Source organism: Chaetura pelagica, unplaced genomic scaffold (genome assembly GCF_000747805.2).
Source record: "Chaetura pelagica isolate M959 unplaced genomic scaffold, ChaPel_1.0 scaffold453, whole genome shotgun sequence".
NCBI lineage: Eukaryota > Metazoa > Chordata > Aves > Apodiformes > Apodidae > Chaetura > Chaetura pelagica.
This window is the reverse complement of record NW_009952879.1, coordinates 1,465,812-1,482,241: the sequence shown is the minus strand read 5'-3', so window position 1 is coordinate 1,482,241 and position 16,430 is coordinate 1,465,812. Positions and strand designations below refer to the sequence as shown.

The window sequence follows — 16,430 nt, the reverse complement described above, 5'->3', positions numbered from 1 at the left end:
GCTCTTGTCTTTCTGCCTGCTGCTTCAGCTGTCCAAGGCAGCAGCAGAGCCATGACTCCACAGATGCCTTCCCCTCCCAGATTAATCCCCTTGTGACCTGCCCAGCTCTCCTGGGATTTTTCCATGGTTTTCATCACTGATGTGTAATTACAAGGCCGTAATATATTCATGTGAACACTGCCATGCTTAATGCTCGCCCCAAGCTTGTCTTTCTGCCTGCTGCTTCAGCTGTCCAAGGCAGCAGCAGAGCCATGACTCCACAGATGCCTTCCCCTCCCAGATTAATCCCCTTGTGACCTGCCCAGCTCTCCTGGGATTTTTCCATGGTTTTCATCACTGATGTGTAATTACAAGGCCGTAATATATTCATGTGAACACTGCCATGCTTAATGCTCGCCCCAAGCCAGCACCAAGTATGGGACAGCATAAGAGAACTGCAACAGCACCTTCCTCTCTATGTGCCCCCATGGTTATCTCCATCACCCTTCTCATGTCCATTTAATAAATCCAAGGGAAAACAGGCTAGTTGACACTCATCCTGGCTGTCTGTTTCTCTCACCCTTTCCAGTAGGGCATCAGCAGAGTGACTGTCACCTAAAGATGACAGCACCGTGCTGGGAGGGCAGCGGGGTGGTGGGGCTGCTCTCCAAGGCTGCATGTGGGATTTAGGAGCTGTGGACTCCATGAAATGCCATTTGGGGTCCATGAAATGCCCTTTGGTCTCCATGAAATGCTCTTTGAAGCCAAGGCCGTACTCAGTTCTCCACTGGCTGCCCCGTCCTTCCTCCCTGCACCCCCTTCTCTCCACCGGAGGGAGCTGACAATTATTTTCCCCTGCTACATGTTTCTGGGCTGCCTTCTGTTTACGGAGATGGGAGTTAAAGTAACATGATTGATGACTTTGTTCCATCCCAAAACACTTTGGGGAAGTTTGTGTGGTTTAGGAGGGCGAGTTGGGAGCTGGGATTTCATTAAGCCCTTGGCTCCTGACACTTCTCCAGCCATGCTCCAGGGGTGGCTAATGTTGTTTTTTAAATCCTGTTTTGCTATCCCAGGAGCCGGACTGGCGATTTCCATGGTTTGTAAGAGAACTCAAGAGATGTGGCTGGTCCCTGGGGTTCACTCTGAGCTCCGAACCACCAACAAACCTCGTAGCCACCACAATATTGTTTCACTTAAGCCCTTCTCCATCGCTTCATCAGCGTAAAATCACACTCCAGCTGCCGAAAAGCTTTGGAAAAGAGCCCAAAAAATTAACTACTGGACTTTGTTTTTATTGTGCGGATGAGGATTTACAGGCTGTGGCTGGGAGAAAAGGAGCAAGTGGATCTTTTCCCCCTTAGGAGCTAAAATCTCAACTGTGGCTCAGGGGGGCTCAGCTCCATGTACAGCATTTATGAAACAGATGCAAAAACCACTGCAGGGGGGGTGACATAAAAGCCAAGAGCCTGGGAAAGATTAATTTTAGCTCTGGAGGTTGGGAAGGCTTTTTCTGAAGGGCTGAAAGAGCCAGGAGCTGGGGGAGGGCAAGAGGTTGTGACTGTACTGCTTTTGGGGTCTGGCCATGAGGTGAACCCCCAAATGCCTGCTGACACCAGCACAACATGACTGACCCTTCCCCCGTGTGTAAAATGGGGGGTGTCCCCTGCTTGGTGACCACACCTGCTAAGGAAAAGGCTTTTTTTTGTGCTTTCACAGGGCATGGCAGTTACCTGAGTGCCCAGGGACTGGTACCTGCATCCCTGCTGCCCACATACAGCCCTGCAGCCAAGCCCTTGTCACCTGGAGAGGGGTTTGCTGGTTACTGGGATATCCCAGAGCACCAAAGGGTCCCTCTGAGATTTCCTTCTGAATGCCATCTCCATCCCTGCCATCTGTCCTTCTCCATCACAGCTTGGAAGAGCAGAGGCAGGAGATGCTCTGTGAGAGCACCAGAAGTGTCTCAATAGCAAATCCCTTTTTAATTACATTGCTGAGCCAAGGAAATTAAGGTCAGTATTGTGGCTCCGTTAAAACCCTCTGTGAGCTGGAGGCCATTCTTTTCAAGCCCTCCATGAGGAAGGCATGTCACATAACTCCCTGGGGACGTGGTGCAGGGCAGCATCCCGGTGTCACGTACCAGTGCAGCACCAAATTGCCAGGAACATCCCGCCGGCAGATGTGGGCTGGTGGCAGGATTATTGCACAACCTGGGATGGGTGACGGGAACATGGTTGCAGGATGCGAATGGGTGCGATGGGGACATGGCCAGGTCAGAGCCAGGGCAGTGCCTCAATGGGGACATTTAAATGGGGGAGGAAGAGCAGGAGCAGAGCTCCAACCCACTGTTTGCTTTAGCTCCGGACAGGCTTCGGTGGACAAAGACCATCCTGTGTCAAAGTACATGTTGGCTCTGGGCAATTAATGGCTGCTGAAGAAATCCTTAATTTATTGCTCTTATTTATGGGTTTTAGCTTTGGGCTTGGATGCACTCCAGGCTGTGCCTCCCTCCCAAGGGCTGGTGGTCCCTGCTCTCATTTGTGCCTTTTCCTCCTTGATTTTCTTGCTGTAAAGCAAGTGGAGGCGGGCAGGTTGGCAGCTGATGTACACCAGCAAAGCACCAGCCAGTTTTTCCTAAAAAACACCCAAATCCTGCCTGACCCCTGAGCATGCAGGGGAGGGCTTGGGTCTTCCATGGTCTGTCTCCCTCCTGCTTCGCAAGGGTGGCACTAGCAGCACATGGGAGAGGTGTAGGATGTGTAAGCCAGGCAAAGAAATGATGGAGATGGCCATAAAAGCAGAGGAGCAGGTTAAAAAGTGCTTTTTAGCATGTGGATGAGCCTCTACTTGGGATGGGCAGAAAACATGGAAGAGATGGAGCCAGGCGTTGAACCAGGCATTAATTTATTTCAGATTAATTATTGCACTGGGCAACATGGAGCTAAGCCCGGGCTGGGGTGATTGGGACTGACACACCTCTGAGTTTTGGCTCTGAAGGAGTTTGCCAAGCATCTGCACTGGCAAAGGGGGGCAGGGAAATGTATCCCCTTCCCAGAGCGCCGCTGAACATGGGAGTGACTAGAGCTGTAGAATATCTCATGACCTCATGCATTGCAGTGAGGACATGCTCGGAAGTGTTGGTCTCTGTCAAGCTGACTCCAGTGCTGCCAGGATTCCCCTTGGGGTGGTCGTGGCATTATCAGTTTTCACTGGAGGGTAAATCCACGTGTGTTGGCAGCACGGGCAGGGGAATTTGGTGGGGCTGAAGGGAAGGGAAGGGCTGGCAACTGCCCAGTGCCACTGGCTTGGTCCAGCTGAGATGAAAACAGCCAGGAGCAAGTTGGGAAGGTGGCACGGGAAAGAAGCCCTTCCCGTGAGAAACTTTCAATGCTCCTGGAATCGGATCCAGTGCTGACTCCCAGAAACACCTCCCTGGGAACCAAAATCCATCTGGGGGGAGATGTCAGCACCGATGCTCATCCTGAGGGACACCTGCATCCCACAGTCCCAGGATTTGACTCAGAGCAGGTTTCTTGCAGGAGGATAAAAACAGGATGGGGGAGCAGAAATTTTATTACTCTGGCTCGTTTAATTTGGCATTAATGGCATCTCTTCCCACCAAGCCAGTGATCTTTCCTTAAAAGCAGACATGTCCATACCAAAAGCTCACTCAAGGGTGTTTATAAGCCTGGAAAACTGCTAAGAGATACCAAGCACAGAGAAAAGAGGAGCTGGGGGAGGTTTTCCTTGGTTCTCACTCCTGCAAGCCCCAGGTAGTGCTCCAAGCGGAGCTTTCTCCGCATCTCCTTTCTGCCCTAGTGAAATGGAGGAAACCAACCCTTGAATCTGGCCCATGTTTGGGAAGGAGCATCCAAAAGGAGTGTTGAAATGCGGCCTTGGGGCACACAATCCAATTTGGGAGCATGGACAAAGGAGGATTTTTGATGTTTGGAGCAACGCCATGGGCAGGTCCCACAGGGAGTGAAAAAATAAAGCTGAGGATAAAAGAGGGCATGAAAGGCAAAGACAAGGAGAGCAACTAAAAGCCATCTGAAAACAAGGGCAAAATTGTTTGCTTCCGTGGGTTAGTCACAATGAAAATATTGGGATTTCATAATTTCTTCCATTTCAAGAAAAATATCAAGTGAGGGCAGTGAAAGGCCTGGCCAGGTTGGTGTGTACCAGAGCTGAAGGGGACCCACGGTCCCTCCATGGACCCCACGGCTGCTTTTCCTCATTTACCGGGGACAGAAGCATTATGGGACCAGGGTCCTGGAGGAGATTTCCCAGATAAATCCCCCCAGCTGGTTTTTCCTGGTCAAGGAAGGGAAGCTGCTGTGGGCAAGATGAACCACAGGTGGAACAGCCATGCATGCACAACCCAGGTTGTATCGCTTGGCAGTGAGAGGATGTGGCTTGGCACAAAACCCACCATGTTCTCTGGAGCTTGGCCTCAGGGTTGGGTCTAGAGGGTTCAATTCACCTTTTGTTCTTCTCTATTCAGAGAGGGAGAAGGAAGGTCTGCTTCTGGTCGAGATATCCTGGTAAAAGATGGAGGAAAGACCCCAAGAGGTGCTGCTCTCTGTGGGAAAATGGACACTCGGGGAACCTCTGGGAATGATGCTCTGGGTGTCTGGGCTCCCTTGCCAGTGGAGTCCTTGTCCTTGTACCCATCCCAGCTGGGCCTTTGACTTTGACATCCAGCATGATGTGCTGGACTCAGGAACCCCAGAAGCACCAGCAGGTTTGAGCACTGAGAGCACGTTTTTCTCAGCATCTTGGTCTGATGAGCCCCAGAGAAGGACTTTTCCAGCAAGGGCTCCAGCAAGGCTCTGATTATACAGAGCTGAAACAGAAGCAGCACATTATTTCACCAAGAAACATCCCACAGACACAGTTTGCCAAAATTTTGAGCCTGGTGGGCAGGAAAGATCCCTTCCTCTGCTCGAAACAAGGACTTTCAGGAGGGGGACGGGATGACCCAGATTATCCCAACAAGGGACAGCAATTATGGTCTCTCTTGGCAGGCTCAGCAGAGCGGTCAGGGCAGAACGAGACGCTGCTTTATCCCCAGTGACCGCTGAGTTTTTTTCCTCTGCCTTTTGCTGCAAAGATTTTCAGGGGGATTCAGGGTGATGCTCGGCCACAGCCGATGCCTGGGCTCTGTCCTCAGTGAGCAGCACCACACATGGCCCCCGTGCTGGCTTTTTTTAATGAGAAGGATGAAAACTGGGAGCTGCACAACTGCTTGACTTGTGAACTTTGGGTAAGAAGAGAAGCCGTTCCAGAGGTGAGCTCATTTCTAACCCCGGGAAGTGACTTCATGGACACTGGTATTTACTCACAAAAACACTGCATGTCAGATGTCCCTGACTAGACTTTCTGTTTCAAGTCCAGTATGAGACAAAAATTTCCTTGGACGAGTTGCTCCTGAGACAATTTAAGGCTTGGACAAGGAGAAGAAGAATTGGAGAGGAAAAAAAACCCCACAAAACACAACAAACCAAAGCATTAAAAATTCTGAAATCTTAAGCTTTTTCTGAGCAAAAGGGAATTTTTGGAGAGAAGCACCAATGGTGACAGTGCAGGGGGCAATGGGGGCTGCTGCAGGAAGAGCCATCATTACCCCCCTGTAATGCCCAGCAGCAGGAGTTTCTCTCAGAGGTGAAAAGACAAGTAGTTTTCTCTTTTTGATGAAGCCAAGACCCCAGTGGTGATTTATTAGGCTAAACAGCAGCAAGCTCCTGCCTGCATCTGCACTAGGTTAGTGGAAATTACATCCCATGCTGCTTTCCCTGCAGGAGATCCCCACTTCTGTGGGATGTCCAATGGAAAAACACACTGCTTGTACTTCTGCTGAAGGGCTGCTCATGCCAGCAATTGCCACTGGGAGCTGTGCTACCTGCTGTGGCTTTCTGCTTTCTGTTTTTCCTGGGATGATCTGTATGGATTTGGGGAGAAAAGTCCTGTTTTGGGGAGCCTGAAGATGCTCTGGCTCCCTGTGGCCCAGCACCAGGCTGCAGCTCCCAGGATTTACTGGGGCAGCATCCCAAAAGGAAGGGATTTTGGGAAGAGATGAGCTAGGTTGTATGGAAACAAGGCCTACCTGCCAGCGTTGCTTCCTAATCCCAGGGACCAAAACACCTCTGATGGTTAAACCAGTGTCGAGGGATTCAGCTGAAGGCTGCTGAGCAGACAACATCCAAGCTGACCTTTTGAGGACAGGAGGAAAAAAAGACAAAAAAAAAAAAAAAAGAAAAGAGAAAACACAAGGGGGTTACTGTGCAAACGCTGGAGAAAAATAGTCCTTTTAATAAGGGACCCCACCCTTAAAATAAGACTTATTGCTAATGCATGTCCAGGACATTTTTGTGTGATGGCATGCTAAAAAAATCCTCTCTGAGCAGGGAGCAAAGGCTTTGTTGTGGCATGAGCAAGGCTTACAGTTCCCGGGAAAAATCCTGTCCCTCTCTTGCATCACACAGTCGGGGATGGAGAGGACATTTCTAAACAAAAAGGCAGCCAGGTGGGGGGGAGGACAAACAGGGAATACATTCCTGACTTGCTATTTAATTGCTTTCTTGCAGGTGCAAGGAGCTAAATGAAAGGGAAAATAAGGATCATGTGGGGCAGAATTAATCCTGGCTTTAAGCAGGAGTTGAATGCAAGGAGGTGGCTGCTGGAAGGAAGGAGCTTCCACCCAACTTCTTTGTGGTTGCTGTGCTTTTTTATCCCCAGGGACCAGGCTTTTTCCTGTGGCACCTTCCATTGGGGGGTGATGGTGGAGGGTTTAGGGATCTTGGATGGACAGTGATGCCTCAAGGACTGATGTGGTCCAGCACCTGCAGAGTCTCCTGGGTCTTGGGATCTGGTCTCTCTGCTACTCAGTTTGATCCTTAAACCCATGAGGGGGAAAAATCATCCTTTTTTGCACTCCTGCAAGAAGAGCAGCCTCCTCTTGGAGAACAACACAGAGGCACCACTGCCAGGCTGGGACCTGCCATCCTCCTGTACATGGGGTACTTCTGAATTTAATAGATGAGGAGATAAGGTCTATTTGCATGTCATTAGCATCACCATGATGCTCCTGGGAGCAGGGCTTGGGGCTGGCCCTCTGTCATCCCTGCAGCTCTTTTACTTTCTGGGCTGAAGGAGCAGAGTGTCCTCGGGTTCCCTTCTGGCCTTGAATTGCCCATTGGATTTTTGAAGCTCTTGGGAGCTCCTTTGTCCCTCCCAGGGTTTCGTGCCACCCATGGAGCTCTCACTGCATTATACTGCTGGAAAAAAAAAAAAAAGAAAAAGAACAAGGTGGGAACTGATAGAACGCAGAGGAAAGGGTATAGTCATTAAAATGGCAAAATGACCCAAGTTTTTCCCTATTAATTCCCTTTTTGCTGCATTTCCAGTCTAGGCATATAGCTGCATTCATCCGTGATGCTCCCGCAGACTTGTGTGGTCCAGGAGCATCACTGGAGGGGGGCGGGGGTGGGGGGGGGTGTGCTGTGAGTCTCCTGGTTGTCTGAGCAACGGGATGTTCATCACTAACTCCAGGGATAATTAACTCATTTCTCCTGTATTTATAGAAAACCGATGCAGGGAGTGTTGGCACTTATCCCTGATGGGGCCACATTTGGCCACAGCATCTTGAATTCGGGCCATTTCTTGCAATACGGCTGCTGTGTCATCATCCCTGCTGCCTGCTCATTAAGCCTGAAATCAAGCAGCTCGTTAAGCCCACGAGGGCAGGGGTGCCAGCCCCTACCCGGGGGTGAAACACCGGAGCAGGGTCTGCCCCTGGGTACTCACCTCCACTTCTGGTTTGCCAGCACAGGGGATGTTTGCAGCAGCGTTGCCGTCTCCAGATGCCTGCAGAAGCCTGTGCTGAAAACAGCTCCTGGCTTGGACTCTGGTGAGGGAAGATTTTGCTACTTCCAGGGGTTTGTTGCAGGGATGTGATGCGAAGACGTGCGGGAACATCCTGACTTGGTGCTGCCGCGGCAGGAGACCCGTGGGAAAAGAGAGGGAGCATCTTCTCTTGGCCTCAGGGCATGCGTGTGCCAGGTATGTTCCCAACAGCAGGGACTAATCCAGACCTGGACATGGGTTGTGCCTTGTTCCCCCCAGAAAACCAGTTACTTTTAAACTGCTTTTTCTCTGCTTGCTCGGTGGGTGGGCATTTGGGGAGGGAGAGGAAAGGGGCTCATATGCGGGGGCTTGGGGTGTGGGCAGTGGGGCTGGAGGAGGGCAGGTGGCTGCAAGGTCTCAGCATCTCCATCCCACAGAGCTGGGGAGAGAGATTTGATCTCTGCTGCTTGTGTTCTTTGGGCGAAGGTGGGGGGACACATTATTTTGGTATCAGTAAACCAGAAGGTGCTTGAACTGGGCAGAGACCCACCCTGCACCTGGCTGGGGCTGTTAGCAGCTCCTGTGTCCCCAACAGCTGGAAATTTTTGCCCTTGAAATGTGAGTTGTCCCCAAGCTGGTTGTGCTCAGGGAAAAAGGGCAATTAAATTGATTTAATTAAAGCCGTGGGGGACCCCGTACTGCTTATCACCCCCAGTGTGGGTCTGTTCCTACCTTCACCCCATCCTGCTTGCCAAAGTTGAAGGGATGGAGGTGTTACCTGGGTCCTGGGAAGGTCCAGGCTCCTAAATGTCACCACAATCCTCTCCCAAGAGCCACTGCCAGTCCCTGGTGAACATGGGATCCCCTTTCTCCCCTCCCAGCCACCCTTGGGTGCTCACACCCATGGACCCAGAGCCAGTGCTGGAGATGGAGGTGGACCATGAAGGTTGAACATTAATGGGAAGTTCTGTGGGGTTTGTAAAGAGCTGAGCCCTGCTGGCAAAGCCCCTTTGGAAGGACTAGTCCTTCTCCAGATGCCTGCAGAAGCCTGTGCTGAAAACAGCTCCTGGCTTGGACTCTGGTGAGGGAAGATTTTGCTACTTCCAGGGGTTTGTTGCAGGGATGTGATGCGAAGACGTGCGGGAACATCCTGACTTGGTGCTGCCGCGGCAGGAGACCCGTGGGAAAAGAGAGGGAGCATCTTCTCTTGGCCTCAGGGCATGCGTGTGCCAGGTATGTTCCCAACAGCAGGGACTAATCCAGACCTGGACATGGGTTGTGCCTTGTTCCCCCCAGAAAACCAGTTACTTTTAAACTGCTTTTTCTCTGCTTGCTCGGTGGGTGGGCATTTGGGGAGGGAGAGGAAAGGGGCTCATATGCGGGGGCTTGGGGTGTGGGCAGTGGGGCTGGAGGAGGGCAGGTGGCTGCAAGGTCTCAGCGTCTCCATCCCACAGAGCTGGGGAGAGAGATTTGATCTCTGCTGCTTGTGTTCTTTGGGCGAAGGTGGGGGGACACATTATTTTGGTATCAGTAAACCAGAAGGTGCTTGAACTGGGCAGAGACCCACCCTGCACCTGGCTGGGGCTGTTAGCAGCTCCTGTGTCCCCAACAGCTGGAAATTTTTGCCCTTGAAATGTGAGTTGTCCCCAAGCTGGTTGTGCTCAGGGAAAAAGGGCAATTAAATTGATTTAATTAAAGCCGTGGGGGACCCCGCACTGCTTATCACCCCCAGTGTGGGTCTGTTCCTACCTTCACCCCATCCTGCTTGCCAAAGTTGAAGGGATGGAGGTGTTACCTGGGTCCTGGGAAGGTCCAGGCTCCTAAATGTCACCACAATCCTCTCCCAAGAGCCACTGCCAGTCCCTGGTGAACATGGGATCCCCTTTCTCCCCTCCCAGCCACCCTTGGGTGCTCACACCCATGGACCCAGAGCCAGTGCTGGAGATGGAGGTGGACCATGAAGGTTGAACATTAATGGGAAGTTCTGTGGGGTTTGTAAAGAGCTGAGCCCTGCTGGCAAAGCCCCTTTGGAAGGACTAGTCCTTCACCCAGCACAGCTGCCCCAGCACAGGCTCAGCCAGCTCCACTGTGGCTGGTTTGTGGCTGGGCAGTGGCAGGCAGCAGCTCGTCCCCACGGTCCTGGCCACTGCCTCCTGCTTCCCAGCTGCTCAGCAGCTTCACAAAGAGCTAAAAATACACGTGTGAGCAACGGCTGCAGCTACAGCAGGGGTGAGCCAAGGAGGGCAGGGCAGCTGGGCAGTGTCACCCCAGCCAGGAGGGGACAAGCAGGGACAGGCCTGGCAGGTTCCTGCAGGTGCCTCTGTTGCAGATCCCACCATCTCCCCATGTCTCCTTCTATCAAAGCTGCAGCAGATGACGCAGCCCCGGAGAGGGGTTTTTACTTTGCCTCTTGTGTTTTGGCAGGGAATGAGTGACAAGCAGCTCCCCACAGCTCCTGGCCACCCCACCAGCAATGGGGACACCAACACCTCAGCCCCCAGCTGCCCCGAGCGCTGGGTTGAGCCCCAGTTCACCCCAGCGGCGCGGGTCCGCGTGGCGGTCACAGCTGTCTTCTTCCTGCTGGCGGCGGGCAGCAACGCGGCCGTGCTGGGCAGCCTGCTCAGGAGGAGGAGGAAATCCCACGTGCGGCCGCTGATCCTCAGCCTGGCCCTGGCCGACCTGCTGGTGACGCTGGTGGTGATGCCCCTGGACGTGGCGTGGAACGTGACGGTGCAGTGGTACGGAGGGGACGTCTCCTGCAAGGTCCTCAACTTCCTCAAGCTCTTCGCCATGTATGCGGCTGCCCTGGTGCTGGAGGTCATCAGCCTGGACCGGCAGGCGGCCGTGCTCCGGCCCTTCTCCCGCGCCCGCCGCCGCCACGGGCTGCTCCTCCGCGCTGCCTGGGCCAGCAGCCTGCTCCTGGCTTTGCCACAGGTAAGGCCTTGGTGTCCTCCCCGGGGGGATTGCCCAGGCTGGGGTGGGTTTGGAGAATCACGGAATCATTTGGGTTGGAAAAGACTTCTGAGATCATCAAGTCCAGTTGTTAACCCAACGTGGCCAAGGCCACCACTAAACCATGGCCCTCAGCACCACATCTACACAGCTTTTTAATCCCTCCAGGGATGAGGACTCCATCACCATCCTGGGCAGCCTGTGCCAGGGCCTGACAGCCCTTTTGGGGAAGAAATTGTTCCCAATATCCAATCTAAACCTCCCCAGGGCAGCTTGAAGCCGATTCCTCTTGTCCTATCAGTTGTCACCTGGGAGAATAAACTGACCCTCCCTCTCTACAGCCTCCTTCCAGGTAGTTGTAGAGTGTGAGATGGTCTCCCCTCAGACTCCTTTTCTCCGGACTGAGCACCCCCAGTTCTCTTGCCTGCTCCTTGTGAGACTTGTGCTCCAGACCCTTTCCCAGCTCTGTTGCCCTTCTCTGGACACTCTCCAGCAGCTCAGTATCCTTCTTGTCGTGAGGGGCACACCACCTCTCCCAGTCCAACAGGGATAGGGAGGTGTTTCCATGCACAGCCAGGAGCACCTACAGGACATGGTGCCCTGTTCCAAAGCCTCTGAGGCTTTGAATGTCCCTTTCAGCTTTTCCTCTTCCACCTGCGCACAGTTCCAGGACGGAACTTCACCCAGTGTGTTACTCATGGGAGCTTCCGAGCGCACTGGGAGGAAACCCTCTACAACATGTTCACCTTCACCACCCTCTACATCACCCCCCTGAGTGTCATGATCGTTTGCTACATCCGGATTGTTTGGGAGATCAGTAAGCAGCTGAAGATCAACAAAGGTAAGCAGGTCCCAGCCCTTGACTCTATCATTGGCCCTGCTCCAGCCTGGAGTGTTGTTGGATCTCTGTCAACTCCCTTTGAAGGGGTAACCCAACTGAGGGGCTAGACAGAGACTCCTTCACACCCCTCTTTTTTTGTCTTCTGCATCCTGTGAGCCATAGACCAGAGACAAGATGTTTGCTCTTCTCTCTCTGGCAGAAACACAGCCATGGATGGTTATGTTCTGGTTTTCTCCCAGCTCCAGCTGTTCTTTTGACTCTCCCTGGCAGGTTTGATGAGAAATCAACATGATCACATCTCCAAGGCCCGCATGAAGACTCTCAAGATGACCATAGTGATTGTCGCCACCTTCATCATATGCTGGACCCCATACTACCTCCTGGGCTTGTGGTACTGGTTCCAGCCAGCCATGATCCAGAAGATGCCAGAGTATGTCAACCACAGCTTCTTTCTCTTTGGCTTGCTACACACGTGCACTGACCCCATCATCTATGGACTGTACACCCCCTCCTTCAGGGAGGATGTGCAGTTGTGTCTCAGGGGCATTGAAACAGCCATTAGCAGGCATGAGAGACATCAGCCTGTCTCAGTTTCAGAGAAGAACATCAAAGATGGTGTGGTAAATGGTGGGGTGGCATCAGGGTGTTCCAATGGGACAACTGCCAACACGGTCTGCTGAAGGAGATGGGAGGCACAGCTTTGGGGGCTGCTTTGTCCCATTGGAGCAGTCTGGAAACTGCCCTAAGGAGGTTTGTCACCCACCTTTGGTGGGCCAGGGTCTCTCGCCTCAAACCAGGAAAGTGTCTCCTACCTGTACTCAGGGTGAAAAACACTTGGGGGTATTATAGTCATTCCTCCATGTTCTGGCAGCCTCCTGGCAACCAGAAGACCATCCTTTCTGTACCCTACACATGCTCTAGCCCTGATTCTGGAATCAAGTATCTGCCACACTTCCAGCATCCATACCTGGGAGGAGACACACTGTCTCCTCCATGGTCTGGGGCCACGTCTGCTGGGGTGGCTGGTCTTCAAGTGTCCTTTGTACCTACACTAAGGTGTGGAGCTGCATGGATGGTTCCAAAGATGCTCCTTAAAAACCTATGTTCCTAAAGAAAGTACTGTGTGGTGGATGTTACCTGTAGAGGCACCTGCTGTGAAGCTCTGATTTCATGCTCTCTAAATAAGTACAGTTCAGTAGCTTGGACATGGTTTGTTCCTTTCAAAAACAGAAGCAGTTTGGTGAAGCATAAGTAGTAAAAGCTTTTGGCAGTTTCATCATGATTGCAGATGAAAGCTGGAATGCCAGTGGTACATACATTTTCATCTCCCTCAGCTTTCATCTATGATGTACAAAAGGTATCAAGAAAAACAATAATTTCTATTGGACTCTGTATTTTCCCTGTACTTCAATACTATTTATCTTGATATATTTCAATGAATATTGAATTATTAACATGTTGGATTGTCCTGCTTTTCCACGTTAGGCAGGCCTTGAACAGTTTTTGAGCCAGCTGGGAGCTTAAGTCAGGGCAGCTGAGCCAAGCAGACTATCAGGTGTATCCCATGCCATAATCCTCACACTCATTAAGGGGAAGGCTCACTGACGATAAGGAGTTCCTGATCCTGGGGTGGCTTCTTTTTCTCCTGCTTCTGAGGACTGGGGTGAGTATAACTGTGTATACTTTATGTTGGCATTAGCATTAGTTATGCTTTTTCATTAAATCTCTTTTCATTTCAACCCACAAGTCTTCTTTCATTTTCCTGGTTCCTTTTCTTGGCTGGGGAGAGATTACTGGGTGACTGAGCAGCTGCTTGAGGTTTATCCCCAGACAGGGGCTGAGTGTAGACATTGATGTACTTTAATGAAGTACTTATTTGTTTCATTACATGAATTAAGGGGGTCTCTGGTTTCAAATGCTTTAAGTCATAATTGCCAGCCATTTCTTATTGTGTAGTTCTCTGGTGCTTCGTTCTTGTCTTGCAGCCTGTCCTGCTGTGTCCATGCACTGACAGGAAAATCATAGTCACTGGGTTAAAAAGGAGGAGCAAAAAGGTTCAGAAACATGGCTGGTGCATCCCTTCAGGGCTCAGAAATGGGAAGAGCAGCAGAGGGGGAAAAAAACCCTTGAGTTGTTATTACTGTTGTTGGACTGAAGTCTTCAGTGACTGTGCTCTGAAATCCTTGATCACCCCCAGGCTGCCTGCTTCAGATACAGCAGCCCTTGTTTGGGAGGAAATTTTGATTAATACCTCATTAGTGGTGACCTGTGATGTTTTGGGGTGACCTTTTTGTGGCATTTGACCTTCTGGGGTGGTGTTTGACCCTTTGTGGTGACCTTTGACCCTCCTTGCCCTTCTCTGTTCCTCCTTGCCCCTCCTTGCCCCTCTTTTCTCTTCCTTTCCCTTAGACATTAGGAGGAAATTCTTCACCATGAGGGTGGGGGGACCCTGGCCCAGGTTACCCAGAGAAGCTGTGGCTGCCCCATCCCTGGAAGTGTTGAAGGGCAGGTTGGATGGGGCTTGGAGCAGCTCACTGACGATAAGGAGTTCCTGATCCTGGGGTGGCTTCTTTTTCTCCTGCTTCTGAGGACTGGGGTGAGTATAACTGTGTATACTTTATGTTGGCATTAGCATTAGTTATGCTTTTTCATTAAATCTCTTTTCATTTCAACCCACAAGTCTTCTTTCATTTTCCTGGTTCCTTTTCTTGGCTGGGGAGAGATTACTGGGTGACTGAGCAGCTGCTTGAGGTTTATCCCCAGACAGGGGCTGAGTGTAGACATTGATGTACTTTAATGAAGTACTTATTTGTTTCATTACATGAATTAAGGGGGTCTCTGGTTTCAAATGCTTTAAGTCATAATTGCCAGCCATTTCTTATTGTGTAGTTCTCTGGTGCTTCGTTCTTGTCTTGCAGCCTGTCCTGCTGTGTCCATGCACTGACAGGAAAATCATAGTCACTGGGTTAAAAAGGAGGAGCAAAAAGGTTCAGAAACATGGCTGGTGCATCCCTTCAGGGCTCAGAAATGGGAAGAGCAGCAGAGGGGGAAAAAAACCCTTGAGTTGTTATTACTGTTGTTGGACTGAAGTCTTCAGTGACTGTGCTCTGAAATCCTTGATCACCCCCAGGCTGCCTGCTTCAGATACAGCAGCCCTTGTTTGGGAGGAAATTTTGATTAATACCTCATTAGTGGTGACCTGTGATGTTTTGGGGTGACCTTTTTGTGGCATTTGACCTTCTGGGGTGGTGTTTGACCCTTTGTGGTGACCTTTGACCCTCCTTGCCCTTCTCTGTTCCTCCTTGCCCCTCTTTTCTCTTCCTTTCCCTTAGACATTAGGAGGAAATTCTTCACCATGAGGGTGGGGGGACCCTGGCCCAGGTTACCCAGAGAAGCTGTGGCTGCCCCATCCCTGGAAGTGTTGAAGGGCAGGTTGGATGGGGCTTGGAGCAGCCTGGTCTGGTGGGAGATGTGTCCCCCATGGTTGGGGGGGAAAGGGCATGGTTGGAACTGGATGATCTTTAAGGTCCCTTCCAACCCAAACCAGTCTGTGATTCTCCCTTGTGGAGACAGCTGGAGGAGAAAGCAGAGATGTCCCAAGGAGGAAGCTGATTGGAAGCACCTGTGAGGGGTGGGACCCATCAGGACTTATAGGTGCCAGCTGGGGGCTGGTGGGCTTTGGCTGCAGGTCCAGCACCAGGGAGGCTGCTGGAGGGATCGGCTGAGCTGGGGTGAGTCAAATGGCTTTTTTCTTTTCACTACTAATGTGCCAGAATTTGCTTGTGAAATTGGAGGCCTCTTCTCTGGGTGTGGGGTGAAGAGATGGGTCTGCTCAATTGTTTTGTTCCTTTCTGTGTCATTAGAAACAGAGGATTATTTCTTTGTTCTTTCTCTGCTGATTATCAAGTGTGTTTGTTGAAGAGAAACTTAGTTATGAGCCAGGTGGGGTTGTATTTTTTTCCAGTGTTGTGCAACCTCTGGGCAGTTCAGGAGCTCTGGACTTGGCAGGAGGTGGTTCTCAGGGTATTTCTGTGGCCCCTGCAGCTTTGAGTGAGCATCTGGACTTGATCAAGGTGAAAGAGCTTTGTTTTAAAAACAATTCTTGACTTGCTGTGATTGTGTGAGTAGGGAAGCTGGAAGATGCCTCTTCCCGAAAAAAATAAATCTCCTTTGGGCACCAAGGGAGCTTTCTTGACTCTGTCTCTAAGAGGGGATGCATCCCTTTTGGTCAGAAGGGATCTGCACTGGTGTCCCAGCTAATAACTTACTGAAATAGGAGGGGTGGCAAGTGTAGTTTGTCAGGTTGGCTGAGACTGGAAGATGAGGATGGGAGCAGGCACGGTGCTCAGGGGGATGCTGAGCTGCAGATGGACACAAGCACTTGCCTTTCCCCACTGGAACTGTCATTTATGCTGAATGTGCTGCCTAAGGAGGAAAAATAAATCAATTAGAGCTGCAGGAGCCTAGCCTGACTAGTAGGATTTAGCACCAGCCCTTTAGGAAGCATCCAAACTCCAAACAGATGCAGCAGGGCTGTTTGGCTTTCCTGGGGTCGTTCTGGCCAAGGTTAATTACATGGAAGTCATGGGAGAGGGGCTGGTTCGGCAGGAGCAAAAGTGTTTCTTGTGAGGTGATGGGAATGATTTGTGGAGGGGGAGGGTAATTTATTCATTGGACAGTTGTTTGGTTTCTCTGTATTGCTGATGATGGCTAATGGGAGGTGACTTTGAAGGTGTGTGGGTTTTTTGGCAAGCCTCAAATAAGCAGGAAAAGTGTCTTTAATCTCCTGAAAACATTCTTCATCTGCTTCCTG

At 51.2% G+C, this 16,430-nt stretch overlaps 1 protein-coding gene across 1 annotated transcript in view; it reads left to right on the top strand.

Annotated features, from left to right (window-relative positions):
• Positions 1-12,297, top strand: part of LOC104386688 (gonadotropin-releasing hormone II receptor-like) — a 16,657-nt gene extending 4,360 nt beyond the window's left edge. Inside the window, exons 2-4 of the mRNA XM_009995327.1 lie at positions 10,249-10,758; positions 11,416-11,617; positions 11,888-12,297. Coding sequence (XP_009993629.1) covers positions 10,249-10,758; positions 11,416-11,617; positions 11,888-12,297 — 1,122 coding nt within the window. The remainder of the gene's footprint in view (positions 1-10,248; positions 10,759-11,415; positions 11,618-11,887) is intronic.
• The last annotated feature ends 4,133 nt before the right edge of the window (positions 12,298-16,430 follow it).